This window comes from Elaeis guineensis, chromosome 8, assembly GCF_000442705.2.
Source record: "Elaeis guineensis isolate ETL-2024a chromosome 8, EG11, whole genome shotgun sequence".
Taxonomy (NCBI): domain Eukaryota; kingdom Viridiplantae; phylum Streptophyta; class Magnoliopsida; order Arecales; family Arecaceae; genus Elaeis; species Elaeis guineensis.
Window position 1 is genome coordinate 138,025,945 of NC_026000.2, and position 16,108 is coordinate 138,042,052.

Consider the following 16,108-nt stretch of genomic DNA (forward strand, 5'->3'; position numbering starts at 1 on the left):
CAAGGTACTCTCCATAGAGTAAGTCACAACTCATAAAGTTAAGACTCTGCTGAATCTTTTTCAGTTCTTCCACTAAAGGGAATAAAAGTTTTTATTCTGCTCACTCAAAATCTCTCTTCTTGTCTTCCAGCTTTTTTTTTCCACTATCTGCTCTCAAGTCTCTGATTGAATTAATCATCAGAGGATCCTAAATCGAGAATATCCTACTGGTCTTAGGACTTTTTTGCAGATTCATTCGTAGTCTACATCGATCTGGTCATCAGCAGCACTCCAACTTGATCCATCACCGATCTCATCGGTTTTCTCCAGAGCCTTGCAGCAACAATTACATATAGAAAAGCAAGATCCAATAAAAAGAAATTGTTAAGATGTTTATAATGAAATTAGATGGCATGGGGGATATTATTAATATAAAAAACAAAACCTACAAAGTAACTCTTGGTTAACAAATATTAAATCTTATACAAAGATCCAAACCTAACCCCTGTGATCCATGGTTCAAACCCGGTTATCGCAATTATTGATTGGTTATGAGGAGATGGAATTACAATTATATGGACCAAGTTAGGTGGACCAATTCAAATCCGTGGGCATATGTTCGATTGTTTACATAGGAGAGACAATGAGTGGCGAGATGTTTGCCAGACCTGCCCCATCCATCTAATAATTTGATCTTCAAAAATATTTATGATAATGGGAATCACATGGAATCAACATTTGAAGATTACATCATCACGTGACCCATGTTCCCTTTTTTTTTGAGTACATATGCGACCCATGTCCGTGAAAGGAGAAGAAAACAAAATCCTCTCTCTCTTTGTACAGCATCCTACCCTTTTTTTTTTTTTTTTCTCAAATGCACCGACCTTGCTCTCCATACTCCCATCCGCTTCTCCAGGGTTGCTTGCTGTGGGCCCTCCAGACATCGGGCCCCGCGCCCAAATGGGATGCGGCACACGCTCTTGTACGCTGCACCTTCTCGGCCCCCGCACTCTTTTTCCCCGCCCTAGGAACGGCCAAAATAGAAAAAAGGACGAACTCCTCGCCTTCTTCGTCACCGGAGCGATTCCAAAACCCTGAGGGAAACCGAAGGCCTCCTGAAATGGATCTCGTCCGGAGCGGTTCGATTTCTCTGGTGATTTAGCCGTTCTTATCAAGGGTATGTGGATCTTACGCTGTTTTTCTTCTCTATTTTTCGTGATTTCAATCTGGATGTTGAAGCACCTGTGGTTGTATCTGTGGGGAAATTTGAAGGAATAGTTTGTGAAAATCACCGTGGGTTTTAGATTTTGAGGCAAATGGATTTGATTTGGTGGTGCTAGTTCGATTATTTCTCTGATTTAACTTGGATTTGGGATTTTGGTGCTGTTTCTGTTGTTGATCTGAAAATCCTTTGGACTTGTACGCTTTAGCGTTTGTTTGGGGTTTTTTACTGCTTGCTTCAAGAGGGAGCTTTGTCTGCTGCAGATTTGTTAGGAATCTGAAGGTTAATAGAGTTGAAATCTGATGAGCTATACTGAAATCTACATCTACTTTCATCTCTGAGCTTTGTGAACCGGGAAATCTGATCCAAGTTCCAAAACGAAATTTTTGTGAGAGCCGTGTAGCTTTAATTTTAGCGATCTGCTTGCTATCTCAGGATGGAGGGTAATATGTCGGCAGGGAACATGATGGCGGGGCCTTCTTCTTATGGTTCATTTGATCTCCAAGTTTCGATGGCGATGCATCAGCAACAGCACCCTCATGGATGCTTTCACCATCAGCAGCAACAGCCGACCCAGACCCAACACCAGGGCTCAGTGGTTCATCAACCAATGAACATTATTTTCCCTCAGTCAGTCGGTCAGATGAATGAGCGTGAACAGCAGCCTACGCTTCAGATGATGACGGATTACCGTAAGGTTGACCATGGCAAGATCTCAACAAGTGAGGAGGATGACACCGAGGATGGAGCTGATGGTCACAATGAAGATGAAAGAGGAAAGAAGGCTGCTCCTTGGCACAGAGTGAAGTGGACGGATGCAATGGTTAAGCTTCTCATAACTGTGATTTCTTACTTGAATGAAGATACTGTGGAACTTGATGGTAGTGCGAAGAAAAAACTTGCCGTGTTACAGAAAAAAGGAAAGTGGAAGTTGGTGTCAAAAGTAATGGCTGAGAGAAATTGTTGTGTATCACCTCAACAATGCGAAGACAAGTTTAATGATCTGAATAAAAGGTACAAGAGGCTCATAGAAATTCTTGGCAGGGGCACAGCTTGCAAGGTTGTGGAGAATCCTGCACTATTGGACTATAGGCATGATCTTTCTGGCAAGGTAAAGGATGATGTGAGGAAGATCTTAAGCTCAAAGCATCTTCACTATGAGGAGATGTGCTCGTACCATAACAAGAACCGCTTACATTTACCTGCTGATCCTGAAGTTCAGCGCTCTGTGCAGTTGCTTCTGAAAACTAGTGATGACAATGATGCAAGAAAGGCTGCAAGGGATGACTTTGATGAAGATGATCATGATGAAGATAGTGATGATAGGGAAGATGATCTTGAGGATAATGACACACTGTTGAGAGATATTGGAGCATCATGTTTTTCAAAGAGGATGAAGCCAGGGTTGGTCTGTGAAGATGTGAGCTTTAGAAACTCTTGGGGCTCTCAAAATAATCCTAGAAGACCTCATTCTCAGAGCATTTCTTTTGATGTGAACCAAGTGTTCCCTGAAGGGCCTACCACTCCTTGGGTACAGAAGCAGTTGATCAGGTCACGTTCAATTCAGTTGGAAGAACAAAAGTTGCAGATTCAAGCAGAGATGCTAGAGATTGAAAAGCAACAATTCAAGTGGAAGTGTTTTCGTAAGAAGAAAGATAGGGAATTGGATAAGATGAGAATACAAAATGAAAGGATGAAGCTTGAGAATGAACGCCTGGCATTGGAGCTGAAGCGCAGAGAGTTAGAGCTGGATCTTAATTGAATGCAATTTCAAGGTACAATTTTCAGAGAGAAGGGCAGATTCTCAATTTTTTCATTTCATGGTTTTTCAAAATGAATCTTTTGTTTTAAGGAGACATGTGAATTTACTTCTCATAGAAGCCTATGTGATATGATTCACCACCTGTGGAGAAGTTCACTTGCTGAAATGTTTGGTGATATCAGACCTTTCCTTTCCAGTTTCGTAGACAAACTTTAATTTGGTCCTTGGCGGTTTCATATCATTGCTTTTTTACATGAATGGTCTCTTCACTTTTTGAATCGTGCATCTTGTCCTCATACGCCTGTTATGCTTTTTCAGTTGTGCGGCTAATTGTCATATTTTGCTAATTGTTATGATCTATTAATTGAATAAGTGGTCAGCTTGTAAACCATGCTTCTTTTGTATTGCTTCTTATTTTGTGTATGTGATCCATCCTCCAGTATAAGTATGGTTGGTTATATATCTATGCTAAACTGTATTAGATAAGCCTAATTACGTTGATGTTATTTATAGATTGGCTGGAGAAGTATATGATGATTTACAGAAGGTGGTTTCTTATTTCACACATTTGCAGAAGCCAGTGAGATCATATGAATTTTATAGGGTGCTTACTAAATGTCAACGGGTCATCTATATCATTGCCTGTGAATGATGCCTTTAGGAAATTTTTCTATCATATCTTTACTACTTGTATTTGTCTTTTCCATAGGTGGCTGCATATTATTTTAGAGTAATTTCACCATTTGCCGTAGCTTATATCTATCAGAGCTGTCTGTGGTTTCTGGTAGAAAGATTTATGTCTTGATAGTTGTTCAATTAGCGCTGCTTCTAAATTAATCTGAATAAATCATTATTGAATCAAGTTATTCATAAAGGAACCAGATTGTCATGTTTATGAGTTTTTAGTTATGATTAGAAGTTAGGAAAGATGTTAGTGCATCATGTAGCTTGACTTTTAGAGAGAATTTGGCAGCCTATTCTAGTGTAAACTCTATAGTTCATACAACAATATTCAATATATGAGTATATTATAATTGTTCCTACTTCCTATGCTTGCACCCTTTTTTTTTCCTCAAGGATATTGTATTTTGCACATGATACTGGTTCTTATGCTTGATGACGTAATGGTATGAGGGCTTTGGACTGTTCACCCATGACTTTAGTGAAAATTTTTGAGATGTGCTGTCACAGATCCATTCAATCTATTCATTATCTTGACCAGTGGATTACTATGTCATCACCCTCCCTATCATTGTGTGTGTGCTAATTTTTCCAACTAATACTTTCTAAATCTAATGTTTGTTAACAACAATAATTGGCAAAACAAAAAAAAAATGTTGGTGAAATAGGATTTAGTTCTGGTGTCACATCTTTGCTAGGTAATGAAGTTCAAACTTTAAAATTTTACTCTCTTTCCATGAGAAATAGTGCATAGATCTCATTTTAGCATCACCCTGTATTTGATAAATTGTTCGACTATAATACCCCCTGCCTTTTTTTTTTTTTTTTTCAGATAATAGGACCTCAGGAAAGTGTATCAATGATTTTCTCTCCACTTAAAGTCAGCTGTCAGTTCTGGTTTGAACTCAATCAAGATTGTGGAAACTGTATAAGCAGGCTTGTTTTTGACTCTCTCTTGGTTATGTCCCTCCAATTTCATATCGGTGAAGTTTCTGCTTTATCTTCTTCTTCTTCCTTCCTTCCTTACACACGCGCGCACACACACCCAAAAAAAAAAGGCCATTTTTTCTTTTTCTTTTTTAGGTCTTTTTTTGTGTGTGTGTGTGTGTGTGTGTGTGTTTGTTTGTTTTTGTGTGGTGGGGGGGGGGGGAATGGGGGAGGGAATGCCCTAATTATGAGCCCCATTTATTACTTCATCATTCCAATCTGTCCAGTATGTTGTTCTGCTTTGACCCTTTTTTCAGACATTCTTATATTTAAAGCATCTTGGCTGTTTATATTTCTTGCTTTGGAATTTAACTGTCTTTCTTATCTTCCTAGTCTTGTGTGCAACTCATTCAACAGTTTTTGAGTTCATAAGAATTTGTCATTGACCTTTGACACCTATCTGAAAAGTGGATTTCTTTTCCTTTTTTTTTAGTTCCTTTCCTATGTTGGTCCCACTAAGCATTTGTTACTTGGTGTTGTTGAGGGTTCTTATCTCATTCTTGTTTTAGGCCCCCTTCTTTGGCCCTGGGAGTTTTACGACATTTCCTGCATGTCTATATCCCTTCAAAATTTTTTATTACACCAGTTGAATTTATCTGGCCATTTTACAAGTTATATTTCCTTATGTTTTCCATTGCCTATTGTTGTTCTAGGCTTGTAGCTTTAGTTTATTGTAGATATTGTATCTCGCTTTGTTAGTTTTGAGTCTTTTGCTAGTTTTGATCCTATGATTCCTTGTTGCCAGTCCAGCCTTCTTTGGGTGTAATTTCTAATTCAGTCATCCAAATTGGTATATTAGTCTTATGTCTTTTTTGCTGTTTTGTGTCCAGATAGCTTTTGCATACTTATTGTCTGTTCATTTCTTCTTATCCCTTTATATGCAAAGATTCAATATCCTACATTTGGTTGGGATCTGTTCCTTGACATCCCCAAGGGGGAAAAAGATTTAATATGCCACATCAGATGGTTCCTTGGGCATGTTATATCAGATTCTGATTAATCCCTCCTTTGACATTGTCATCAATTGTGATGGATTTCTAAATGACTATATCACATTGATTATTTATAATTTCTTTCCTTAGGTTTGACCTTACCTGATGCTCCTTTATATCCTGTTGGTGTTGCATTTCATCTTTTCCATCACCTAGTATCAGGTCAGTCCTCTTAGTTTGTTTTACCATTCTGCTTTTGGAACACTCATTGTTATTCTTATCCCATGCTGACCCTTTGGGCAAACCTTGCTTCATGCACTTAGTAGAATTCACTAGGTTTATAACGTTCTGTGTCAATTATCTTTGCCACCAGTATCTTGGTATTGTCGCAACTTAGTTTCTTTGTTACTTTGAATTTGTGCACATCAATCTCTCAAATCTTGAAACTTGCCTGCCACCGTAGTTGCAATCAGTGTGTTAATGATAATAAAGCTTGGCTTCCTTTCTTGCCATGCATGGCATCTTGTGTGCCTTGGTCGCTTGTATCCTATCAACATTTGTATTTGTGGATTCTTGGCATCTTCTAACCTATGGTATCACATTATTTTTTTTAAATACTGCACGTTGTTCAACCTTTACACCAGTTGATTTTGTCTGTAATTTTTTGCCAACTACTAGTTCTTTTTGTCAGCCAATTCACACCTTGCTGTAATTTGCCATTCTTCTCATGATACCATTTTCCCCAAATAAGTAAATTGTAAGACTTCTCAACCATTGGTCTTATTCTGCTGGTTATGCCGATCAGTGTCACCTTGCAATTTGCCATGCTACTCAAAGTTTCCTCAATAGAGATTAGGTCACTCTCAAGTCTTAACACTTGTACTTTATAAGGTGAGCCTTGTCACAATAAAAAGGTTGCTCCATTGTGACCTGGGTGTCGCATGTTTGAAACATAGAAACAGCCTATCCACACAGTAGGATAAGCTACTTACATCTAACCCTCCTAGACCCTGAAGTAGCAAGAGCCTTGTGCACTAGGACTCCACTCTTCAGGACTTGTATTCTAATTGTCATGTGCTTATTTTTAATTACTGAAAATTCTCCATGTAGCTTCTCTTGGCACTATGTTCATTCTTTTGTCAATGTGCTTGAACATTGGCATTATTGATTTATGGGCTTTTGCTGATAGAGTTATTTTTATTAGTCTTGGTACTTGTGACTCGTTTTTAGTGGTGATTGTACATGTTATGTACTATGACTTTTTGAACTCCATACCTTGTTTGCCTTCGCTGTAGTGATACCAATTTTGTCAATTTCTCTTTCACATTTATGCTACCATTGGTTTGTCTTTTGGTTCCAAACCCATGGGTGGTGGAGCCAAGAAAGAAATTTGGTATAGTGACTATGCTTTTCATACTTAGCGTGTTGGCTTTACATGATTTAATAGTAGTGATTGACAAATGAGAATGAGTAAAGCTAACCCCAATTTGTCGGCATTAGCTTTGATGGTTTTGTTATGTTCATGGTTGATAAGTTGTTATCTTTTAAATTATCTATCTGCCTTTTCCATCTACCCATTCATATGTATGTTGGTATGATATTTTACATTTGACATAGTTCTATTACATGACATGATTTCATGTGTCTTTAGTCATAGACTAAGGTCTCATAATCAAGGTTTGAAAACTCAGTTTTGGTTTCAATCCCCTAGGTAGAGTTTTGGTTTCAGTGCTTTTGCTCTGAGTTTCAAAATTCGATCAAAAAGGTCCAGGAAAAAAAAAGAAAAAAAAAATCAAGGCATGTTACTTGACATCAATTATGCCTTTTGTTGTCTATGATGGTAACCTGTGCAGTTTTGGTAATCTAGGTTGAACTTAAACTATATTAAAGCTTGAAAGGGCATCTCGGTGCACGAGGCTTTGACTGTTGTAGGGTTTGGAAGGAGGGAGGGGTCAAATGTACAGCCTTAACCCCAGGTGCCAAGAGTCTATTTCTGTGTTTCAATTTCATGACACCCAAATCACAATGGAGCAAGCTTACCATTGCACAAAGGCCTTCGCCGATTAAATTGTATTGAAGCTTAATGTAATAAATCTATTAGATGAGTGTATTAATATATGGAGTAAAATACCAAATATCACTTAATCAAACATAAATTGACAAGTATATAAGAGTAAATGATTAACTAATATACCTATTTAGTACCATATACTATTAGAAGGTGGTCCATGCAAATGATTATTGCAGTGGCGTGTTTGGAAGTAATGTTGGGGATGAGAATAAAACGAGAATGCACACCAGCATATTTAGTTTGAATACACGTTGAAATGTTGTCTACTCGTTTATAACTTAAAGACAAATTAAGATTGCATAATGAAGTTTAGGAAAAAAAATAGACCTTGATTAAATAATTATGGTCTTAAATACATGATTGAATGAATTTTATGATGAATTCAGAAGGCATTAAACTTGTTTAATGTTAAACTAAAAAATTTTGGAAAGCAATCTCATTCAATTTTGGTCAAAACTGGCTGAAACCAAACTAGAACCTGCAAAAACTGATGGAAGCCCAAAATTTTGGTTACTTTGTGTTGGTCTTGGGCTAAACCAAGTGTTCCATTGAACAGCTTGATTTCAGTCAAAATTTTAAAACTTGCTTATAATTGTGCATATGGAGTTTTCCTTATTTGTTTGAACTGTGGCCCATCACGCTTCAGCTGGTGTTTGTTAATTTCTTTCAATACTCTGGTCATATGGGTTCACAAACAACACTTTATTTAGAGGGTTGCTGATTTTGGGAGTTAGAAATCAAGTTTCAAGGTTTATTACCATTTTGGTTAGGGTAAAGATGAATTGCAATGGGCATTATAGCTCAAAGGTTAGCGGCTAGGGAGGCTTTAGCTAGTGTTACGTGGACCATGGACATGAGAATTGGATTCCAACAACAAGAGAGGGGCAAAAAAAGGAAGAATACTGGGGAATATGTAGAAAAAATAATTTTAATAAATATGTTTATAAGACAACATAATTAGAGGGTAATTGTTGAGGTCTTCCAATATAAATGTTTCTTATTCAAACTTAATTAACTCAAGGATTTTGAAAAGTGACTTTATAAAGTTAATTTAATACTTGCATTGTTAAGGAATCTTGAAAAACAACCAAAGCTCGCTTTTAACATTGTTATGATGGGTCAGACTCATTGGAAGAGTCTAGCTCTCTTACCAACTTTTAAAAGCTTCAACGGAAAATTTTGCATGGCCAAGTCTTTAACACATTTCTGCTTCGATTTTACCCTGTACGGATTCTAGGACCTCAACTTGAGTTTCCAGATAACACAGGATTTTGATATCAAGACCTTCTAGGTCCTCAGAAAGAGACAGGTGCCCCTTGTGCTTAGACCATGAAGCGTTGGAAATTAATATGCGTTACTAATTTATTTCTTGGTTGATAATTCTTAATCAACAGTAACTAGCGACGAACTAATAAAGTGTTATTTGTGGGAGGTAATTCATTTACGATCGTTAAAATAATCGTTTCCCCCCATAATAATCAGCTTTTTATTTTTGCCCCATTTTTTTTCTTTTTATGTGTGGTTGTTATCATGTTTGGTATGAACCAGTGGTTTTATGATCTCTAATAAATCTGTGAAAACAAGTTTTGAAGAGGAGCAAGATAGATCTAAAGACCAAAATCAGTTGTCTGTACTGTCTTATCAGACGAGTAAACAACCAACATCAATCATGATATCATAGGATGAGAATGTCCTTAATGTGTATCCGCATGCATGCCTATTAGTCTGTCTTTTCTGTAGATATCAGATTCATTGGCTTGGACATTTCTAGTTTGGATTTATAATTCTCAAATTGTTCTTCCTTAGTGAATTGAGTTTGCCTGCAGTAGGATCATTAGATTCTTTTTTTTTTTTTTTAATTTTATGCATCACAACATTAAATTTTTATGATGATTAATGAAGTACTGCTGACAAATTGGTTTGTATTTATCAACATTTATGAGATAAATGATATAGAAGCATTTGCTGAGGAGTTACAGGGAGCTATATAGGGTAAATTTACTGTTTCCAGGAATTATTAGTTACATCTTCTAATTTGGTAAAAATTTTGTATTAACTGAAGCATTTCTGAATTGGTTTGATTTCTGTCTTTTCAATACTCAATCCAGAATTAATGACTTAGGTAATAATGGTCTTACCTTACAGAGCATTGTTTTAGTTTCATCATCTTTTTTTTTTTTTTTTCGTAACAAGCAATACATTTAGCAGGCCTTTGTTTCTTCCAGTGGGTTCTGTTCATCCACTTCTATATGTATCTTTTAGAGGTTTGGGTTATAGCATTATTCTTATTTGAAAACTGTTCAAGTAGGGCTCAGAATGAGCTGAGCTATTCATGAACAGCCTGCAATTAGCTTGGTAAGAAGCTGTTCAAATTCAGCTCATATAGGAAATGAGCTTAGCTCGAACAAAATCTATTGCTCAGCTTATAAATAAGCCAAACGGGAATGCTAAAGGCCTGCAAAAATATGTAGGAGTCGGCTTGGCCAGCTATAAGAGATTAGATGGGGAAGGGTTGAACGCCAGCTGTGAGGCACAAACAAAGATTGGATATGATACGATATGGATAAGCCCGTATAGTCAGCCTTAAAAAAGCAGGATATGATATGGCTATGATACATCAATGAATGTATATGCATTTTATTCATTCATATGTGCATCCCTATATATACAAATATATGTACGTACAGCGTTCGGCGAATCATTTGGAAATAGGCGGTTTAGGGCGTTTTGAACCATACCAGTGGCAAATCGGAACGGTTTGGCCGGCTAAATCAAACACTGGATGGAGAGAGAGAGAGAGAGAGGAAGAGAGAGAAGGGAGGGAAGGGAAAAAGGGGACAACGCCATTGGAGGCCACCAAAGGTCGGCAGTGGTCCGTCAAGGCCGTCGGAGGGCTGCGAAGGCCTCCTGGCTCGATGTCGTCGGATGGGGCGTTTAATCAAGAAAGATAGAGAAAAGGAACGACGATACTAGAGGGAGGCATAGTCGGTGAAGAGGCTGTCAAAGGTGCCGGATGGCTATTGTGGCCATTGATCGACAAAAAATGCGTGGGTGGAGTTGCAACCGAAACAGGGTAGATCACCCATGTTCAGTTCATCGCATTTTTTTTAAAAACGACGATGAATAGTGAAGGCAGCAATTCTCATTGTCGGCTTCATCGTGGTGAGAATTTTTCAAAAAAAATCCTATGAAACAGGGACGATCGTCTCTATTTCACGTCAGCAGCGCCGTAGGCTGCAATTGCGCTGTCTGATGGCCACGGCGGCCAGTTGGAGATCCTCCGGCGGCTTTCTCTCCCTTCTTTTTATTCCCTCCCCCCTCTCTTTATTTGTCTCTCGATCGAGATTTGGTGAAGGAAGCAAAGGCTTTGGCTGCCCTTCGAGCGCGCCCACTACTGCCTATAGCCACCGTCGGCATCTCCTCCAGCCACCTTCTCCCCTCTTCTCTCTCCCCCTCCTCTTTTCTATTTTCCTCCCTGGTTTCCTTCTCTTCTATGTCGATTTGTGCTAGTCCGATCTGATACGGATCTGTACCGACTTGTATTGCCGACCAGCCGACATGGGTCCCAGTTCCGATTCCGTAGACCTTGTGTATGTATGTGTGTATGTATATGGGTATGTTTATATGTGTATGTAATAAACATAGTCTATACTTTATATATAGCATCAACTTTTACAATCTCATCATTTAAGCATTATTCATATTCATAGACACCAATACATACTTTATATTTAAATATTATCATCGTATATTATAAATTTGACTACTCTTCATTAAAAGGATAACCTTGGAAAAAGAAGATGCCCTCCCCCTCATTTTTTGAAAGTATTAGGGAAGTACCTCAAGTGTATCTATTACGGATCTAGTGCATGTGTTTCTTTTTTTGGTAAATAAGATATCAAAATAAGATACTTTACATAAGTATCAGCCATATTTAAGAAGTATTTGGCAAGTGTCGGTACCCGATACATATCCATTATAGAAACAACATGTTTAGGTGGAGTAAAATACATCTTTATAGCAACTCATGAGAGACAAGAGGCTTCTAGATATAGACCAGAATTAAGCCAGTAGAGCTCAATTTGCCCTTTCATGTATCAAGCTGAGTCTGAGCAGCCTGCTACTTGGCTTGAAGCCTTATAAGCACCTTTTTTATTGTGAAGAAGATGCGAAAGCAAGTTTACAGCTGTGTGATTTGTTGTTGTAGTTGTTGTTTTATTCTTTTCCTCAGTGAGGTTTCCTTTCTTGATTGGTAATGCCCTCTTTAGGAACATTCATTCATATGAACATGCATATCAGGTTAAATATTTCATATCTCAATTCTTAGGTTGATTTCCCTTCTTTGTTTTATCTGACTTATATAAGCTTCCCATGGCTTCTATGATCTTGTGATAACATTCTTGTCAAATCCAGTTACTGACATTTAACAAAGTTCTTTGTTTTTTTATTTTTTTACAGGTTTATTCCAAGAGGCAATATTACTATTCCATTTTCTGTTGGTGTTGTCATGAGAGATCATTTTGAGTTCCCTGGATTGCATAAGAATGTAGGGGGGCTTTATCATTGAAACTTCTGCTAGCCGAGTAAGCTTTCATACTGCACAACTAGTGAATTGTTATGCCCCCTAAAAATTTCTTAAAAAATTTTTGATGATCCCAAAACTAGTTGAGAACTATGTATCAAGAAAATGACTTCATTCAAGCTGTTTGATCATATGGTTGCTTCTAGGGAAGCAAAATGGATGGCTATCATAATATTAAATTTTCTAAATTTTCCTGAAATACTATTGTTGGCATGTGCATTATATGCGATAGTAAATATTTGATGGATAGCTATGATTCTATATAGTTCTAGATTTTTATTTCTTATTATGAAAGTTAATAATGCACTCTTTGGTTACATACATTTTCTTTTTCCCTTTTTTCCTCATTGAGATAACGAAAACAGGTCTAGTTTATTGAAAAAAGAGTTTCTGTGAAAGAAATGAGTAAATTAAAGATGACTGGACGAGTTCCTGCGCTGTGCAGGGAACTGCGTGAATTCATGTGAGACTTTATATCTACATTAAGGTATAATGTAAGTTTATGTTCAGCATAATCCCAAGTAAACATGGTGTATGTACTTCAGTACTTGCAATGAATAGATAACAAATAAAATTATTATGATAAAAAGATAAATTACAGATAATTTGTCAATATTAAAACCGATGGAACGCTAAGAAATTTTAGCATCTAGTTTAAATTTATCTAATGTTAAACTGTATGCATGGCGTTCTTTGCTCTCACAGGTAGTGTTTGGTTGCCCTTATTTTAGGTGGAATAAGGGTTAAAGGGTTTATTCTTAGTTCTCCAAACACAGTATAAAATGATGGTGGGTCTCGTGGGTTTAGTAATTTCAGTCAAAGATGCATTAATTGCATCTTATTCTCATCTACCTGGTATAAGTTATTTCATATTAGATCATGGAATAGTTTATTTTAGGTTCATCATGAGAAATAATTGATCTTATTTTAGGTTAAGAAATAATACTGCATTAATTGTATCTTATTTTTGATGAGCTCTATAGATTTTTAATCAAACAAAAATTTAGAATAGATGTGGAGAATAGTTATTTTTTGGAAATTTGTATTATATCAAAAGGTAACCAAATACTACCTATAGGGGAATAACTTGATGCCCTGTCTTCCTTTGTTGTGGTGGTACCATTTTTGCCAATTTTTCTTTCAGATTGATGACCGTTACTGATTTGTCATTTTCATCGTAAACACTTGGGTGGCTGAGGTAGGAAAGCAATTATATAGCAGCTTTATGCATTTCAGACTTAAAATGTTGTCGTTATATGCTTTAATAGAGACGGTCTCCAAAGGAAAATTAATAAAGCGGAACAAAATCTGTCAGGTTCAGCTTTGAGAAATATTTGTTAGTTCATGGTTTATGGTTTGTTGTCCATTGAATCGTCTGTCTGTTTTTTTCCATCTGTCTATTTATCTGTATTTATATATTGGTATATTTGTATGGATCCTGTATTTACAATTTGTAGATTTGGATCCAGAGAACTCTTGTAGGTGAGATAACTGGGACGACTCCAGTTGCTAGTTCAAATGAAGACGTCGATGATGATTTGCCAGAGATTGGCAACTAGGAGGGCGATCCATGGGAGATAAAGAGAGAGGACCCTGTCTTCGAGATGGACGATCGGTTTGGAGGTCCACATTTTGTGGGGGCAAAAAGCCATTAAGAACTAACTTGAATTTTAGCAGGAATGGTAAAGAAAGGGTGCACCAGGATGCAGGGAAGCCGATTTTTGTTGTAAAATTCGGAAGATAACAAACATTTGAGGTGAAGAAGGGTCTAAATTCAGAATTTTAGGGGAAAAAAAAAACTTGGTTTTTATTCGGTTTGTTTATTTACACCCTGTCGAGGCTCAACGCCTTGGACTCGTGCAGACGCCGCTTTTAAAGACGCTCTGACTCTGACTCTGACTCTGACTTCTTGACCAGAAGAGCCGAGATGAAAAGACAGAACTCTGTTATAAAAAGACAGGCTCTGACCGTGGTCACGTGCTCGTGCTTTTAATGCGAGGGTCCTACTCCTTATATACTATATTATTTAGCCGACCACGTATATCCGATGGCTTTATTTATTACATTAATAAGTTTTGTAGCGCTCACTACGTGAAAGTTTAGTATTCAAAATACGAACGCCCTCGGATCCTGGTTTGTCGTACGCAAAGCATGAGACGAGTCCTGTGGTCCGGTTCTCTTCGATTGGATCTGGGCTCCAAGATGGACCACTCAGATGTGCTGCAATGCAGGAACAAATTAACCAATTGGTTCGTTGGTAGGTAAATGCTCTTTATCGTATCGATACCCATGGAAACTTCTTAAGAATTCTCCAGGTCTTGTGAAGGACGTTGGTCCCATTGCGCAAGATTAGTTCAAGTCACATTGATTGATGGTATTTCGAGGTGCGAAATCTCACTCCGTGTTTCGGCCTTCGCCCGCTACCGTTTTCCGTCAGCCGTTGTTTCTCCTCCACGAAAAAGTGTTCCTGCGGCACACCTTTCGATTCTTTATTTTTAAGTACATGTTTTTTTTTCTTTAAATTCGAAAAACTTCAAATTTAAATCCCACCAGCCCCTGTCCTTTCCGCAATCACCAACCCCACGGCTCTCTTCTTCGTTCCTCCGATTTCCACCTAGTAGAGAGGGAGGAAGAGAGAGAGCGGGGGCGGAAAGATCCCATCCTTTTCCACCTCATTTGCTCGGAGAGGAAGGAAGGATGATGGCGGAGGCTGCGTATGGCGGTGGCGGCGGTGGCGGCGAGGTGGAGGCGGCGGTGCAGGCGCTGAACACGATCATCCAGTTGCACTTCGAGAAGACGCTGGAGAAGAAGCGTGCGGTGGACGGGCAGAAGAAGGAGCTGTGGCGGCTCTTCCAGCTCTTCTTCCTCTTCCTGGCTCTGGTGCTGGGAGCCCAGCTGGGTGCCTCGCCGGAGCGGCTCCAGTGCCGGCACTGCTGGGCCCCCATCGGGCTCCTCTCCCTTGGCCACCTCATCTTCTACATCGCGGTCGCCCAGACCCTCCGCTGCCTCAACGGCTTCAAGTACCAGCGCCGCTGCCACAAGCTCACCCTCGCCCTCGCCACCGACCGCCTCAAGCACCTCAAGATGCGCTACTCCGCCGCCGCCGCCGGCGACCACTTCCTCCTCCTGCCCACGGACTACGATATCCCCTACCAGGAGCCCCCGGAGAGCTATCTGGCGAAGTTCAAGCGGAGCTGGGCCCTCCATTTCGCCTTCTTGATCTGCACCTTCGGCTTCATGGTCTCCGCCTCCGTCGTTCTCCTCTGCTTCTAGTAGAATCCATATATATATATATATAAAAAAAAAAAATATATATATATATCTTCTCTTCCCCAACTTGTTCTTTTTGGAATTATATGACGCAGTAGATGATTGTAATGAAAAACCATGGCTATATATATGGTTATCTGCTTTTGAGTAGCTTTATGCCACCAATGCCGAGCTCTTCTTTCTTTCTCTCCGTATGTTGTGCAAGCTTATCACTAATATATTTATCGCTTTTTAGAAAAGAAAATAATTATATCGGTTACATATGTTTATGGTTTGTATGTAACTGTAAAACAAAATAACAATGGCGACCTATATACATGGTTAGAGGCTGTTGGCAATGTGGTGTTTTAATTAATAAGAAAGAAGGCCAAAATGCTGTGGTCGTTTGTATTTGGGATTGTCCAGCTATCACTAGTTGCAGGCAGGACTACAACAGTTGTTACTTTATATAAGAGGCCATGCTGCTGCACGACGGCAGCATGATGCCAGTGTTGCTTCACCGATGGTAAGCTAGTTCTTACCTTGTATATTTTCGAAAACAATAAAGGAAGTGCATGATTACAAACTCAAACTTACGTTACTGGATATTGCTCAGTAAAAGCCATGGTTTCCACTTTTA

The 16,108-nt window shown here is 38.5% G+C and overlaps 1 protein-coding gene across 10 annotated transcripts; it reads left to right on the top strand.

The window, feature by feature from the left end:
- Positions 1-885: 885 nt before the first annotated feature.
- LOC105049445 (uncharacterized) lies at positions 886-15,511 on the top strand. 10 transcript variants are annotated; one of them, XM_073261718.1, is made up of 4 exons: positions 886-1,159; positions 1,468-2,979; positions 12,096-12,220; positions 13,689-14,029. In XM_073261718.1, exon 2 carries the CDS (start codon positions 1,641-1,643, stop codon positions 2,964-2,966), a length of 1,326 nt encoding a protein of 441 aa, XP_073117819.1. In that variant the 5' UTR covers positions 886-1,159; positions 1,468-1,640; the 3' UTR covers positions 2,967-2,979; positions 12,096-12,220; positions 13,689-14,029. The 10 variants fall into 10 exon arrangements, with proteins under 10 accessions (XP_073117819.1, XP_073117823.1, XP_073117820.1 ...); XM_073261722.1 differs by adding an exon at positions 4,480-4,630 and having other exon boundaries at positions 975-2,979; positions 13,677-14,239; XM_073261719.1 differs by adding an exon at positions 4,480-4,630 and having other exon boundaries at positions 975-2,979; positions 13,689-14,239.
- The last annotated feature ends 597 nt before the right edge of the window (positions 15,512-16,108 follow it).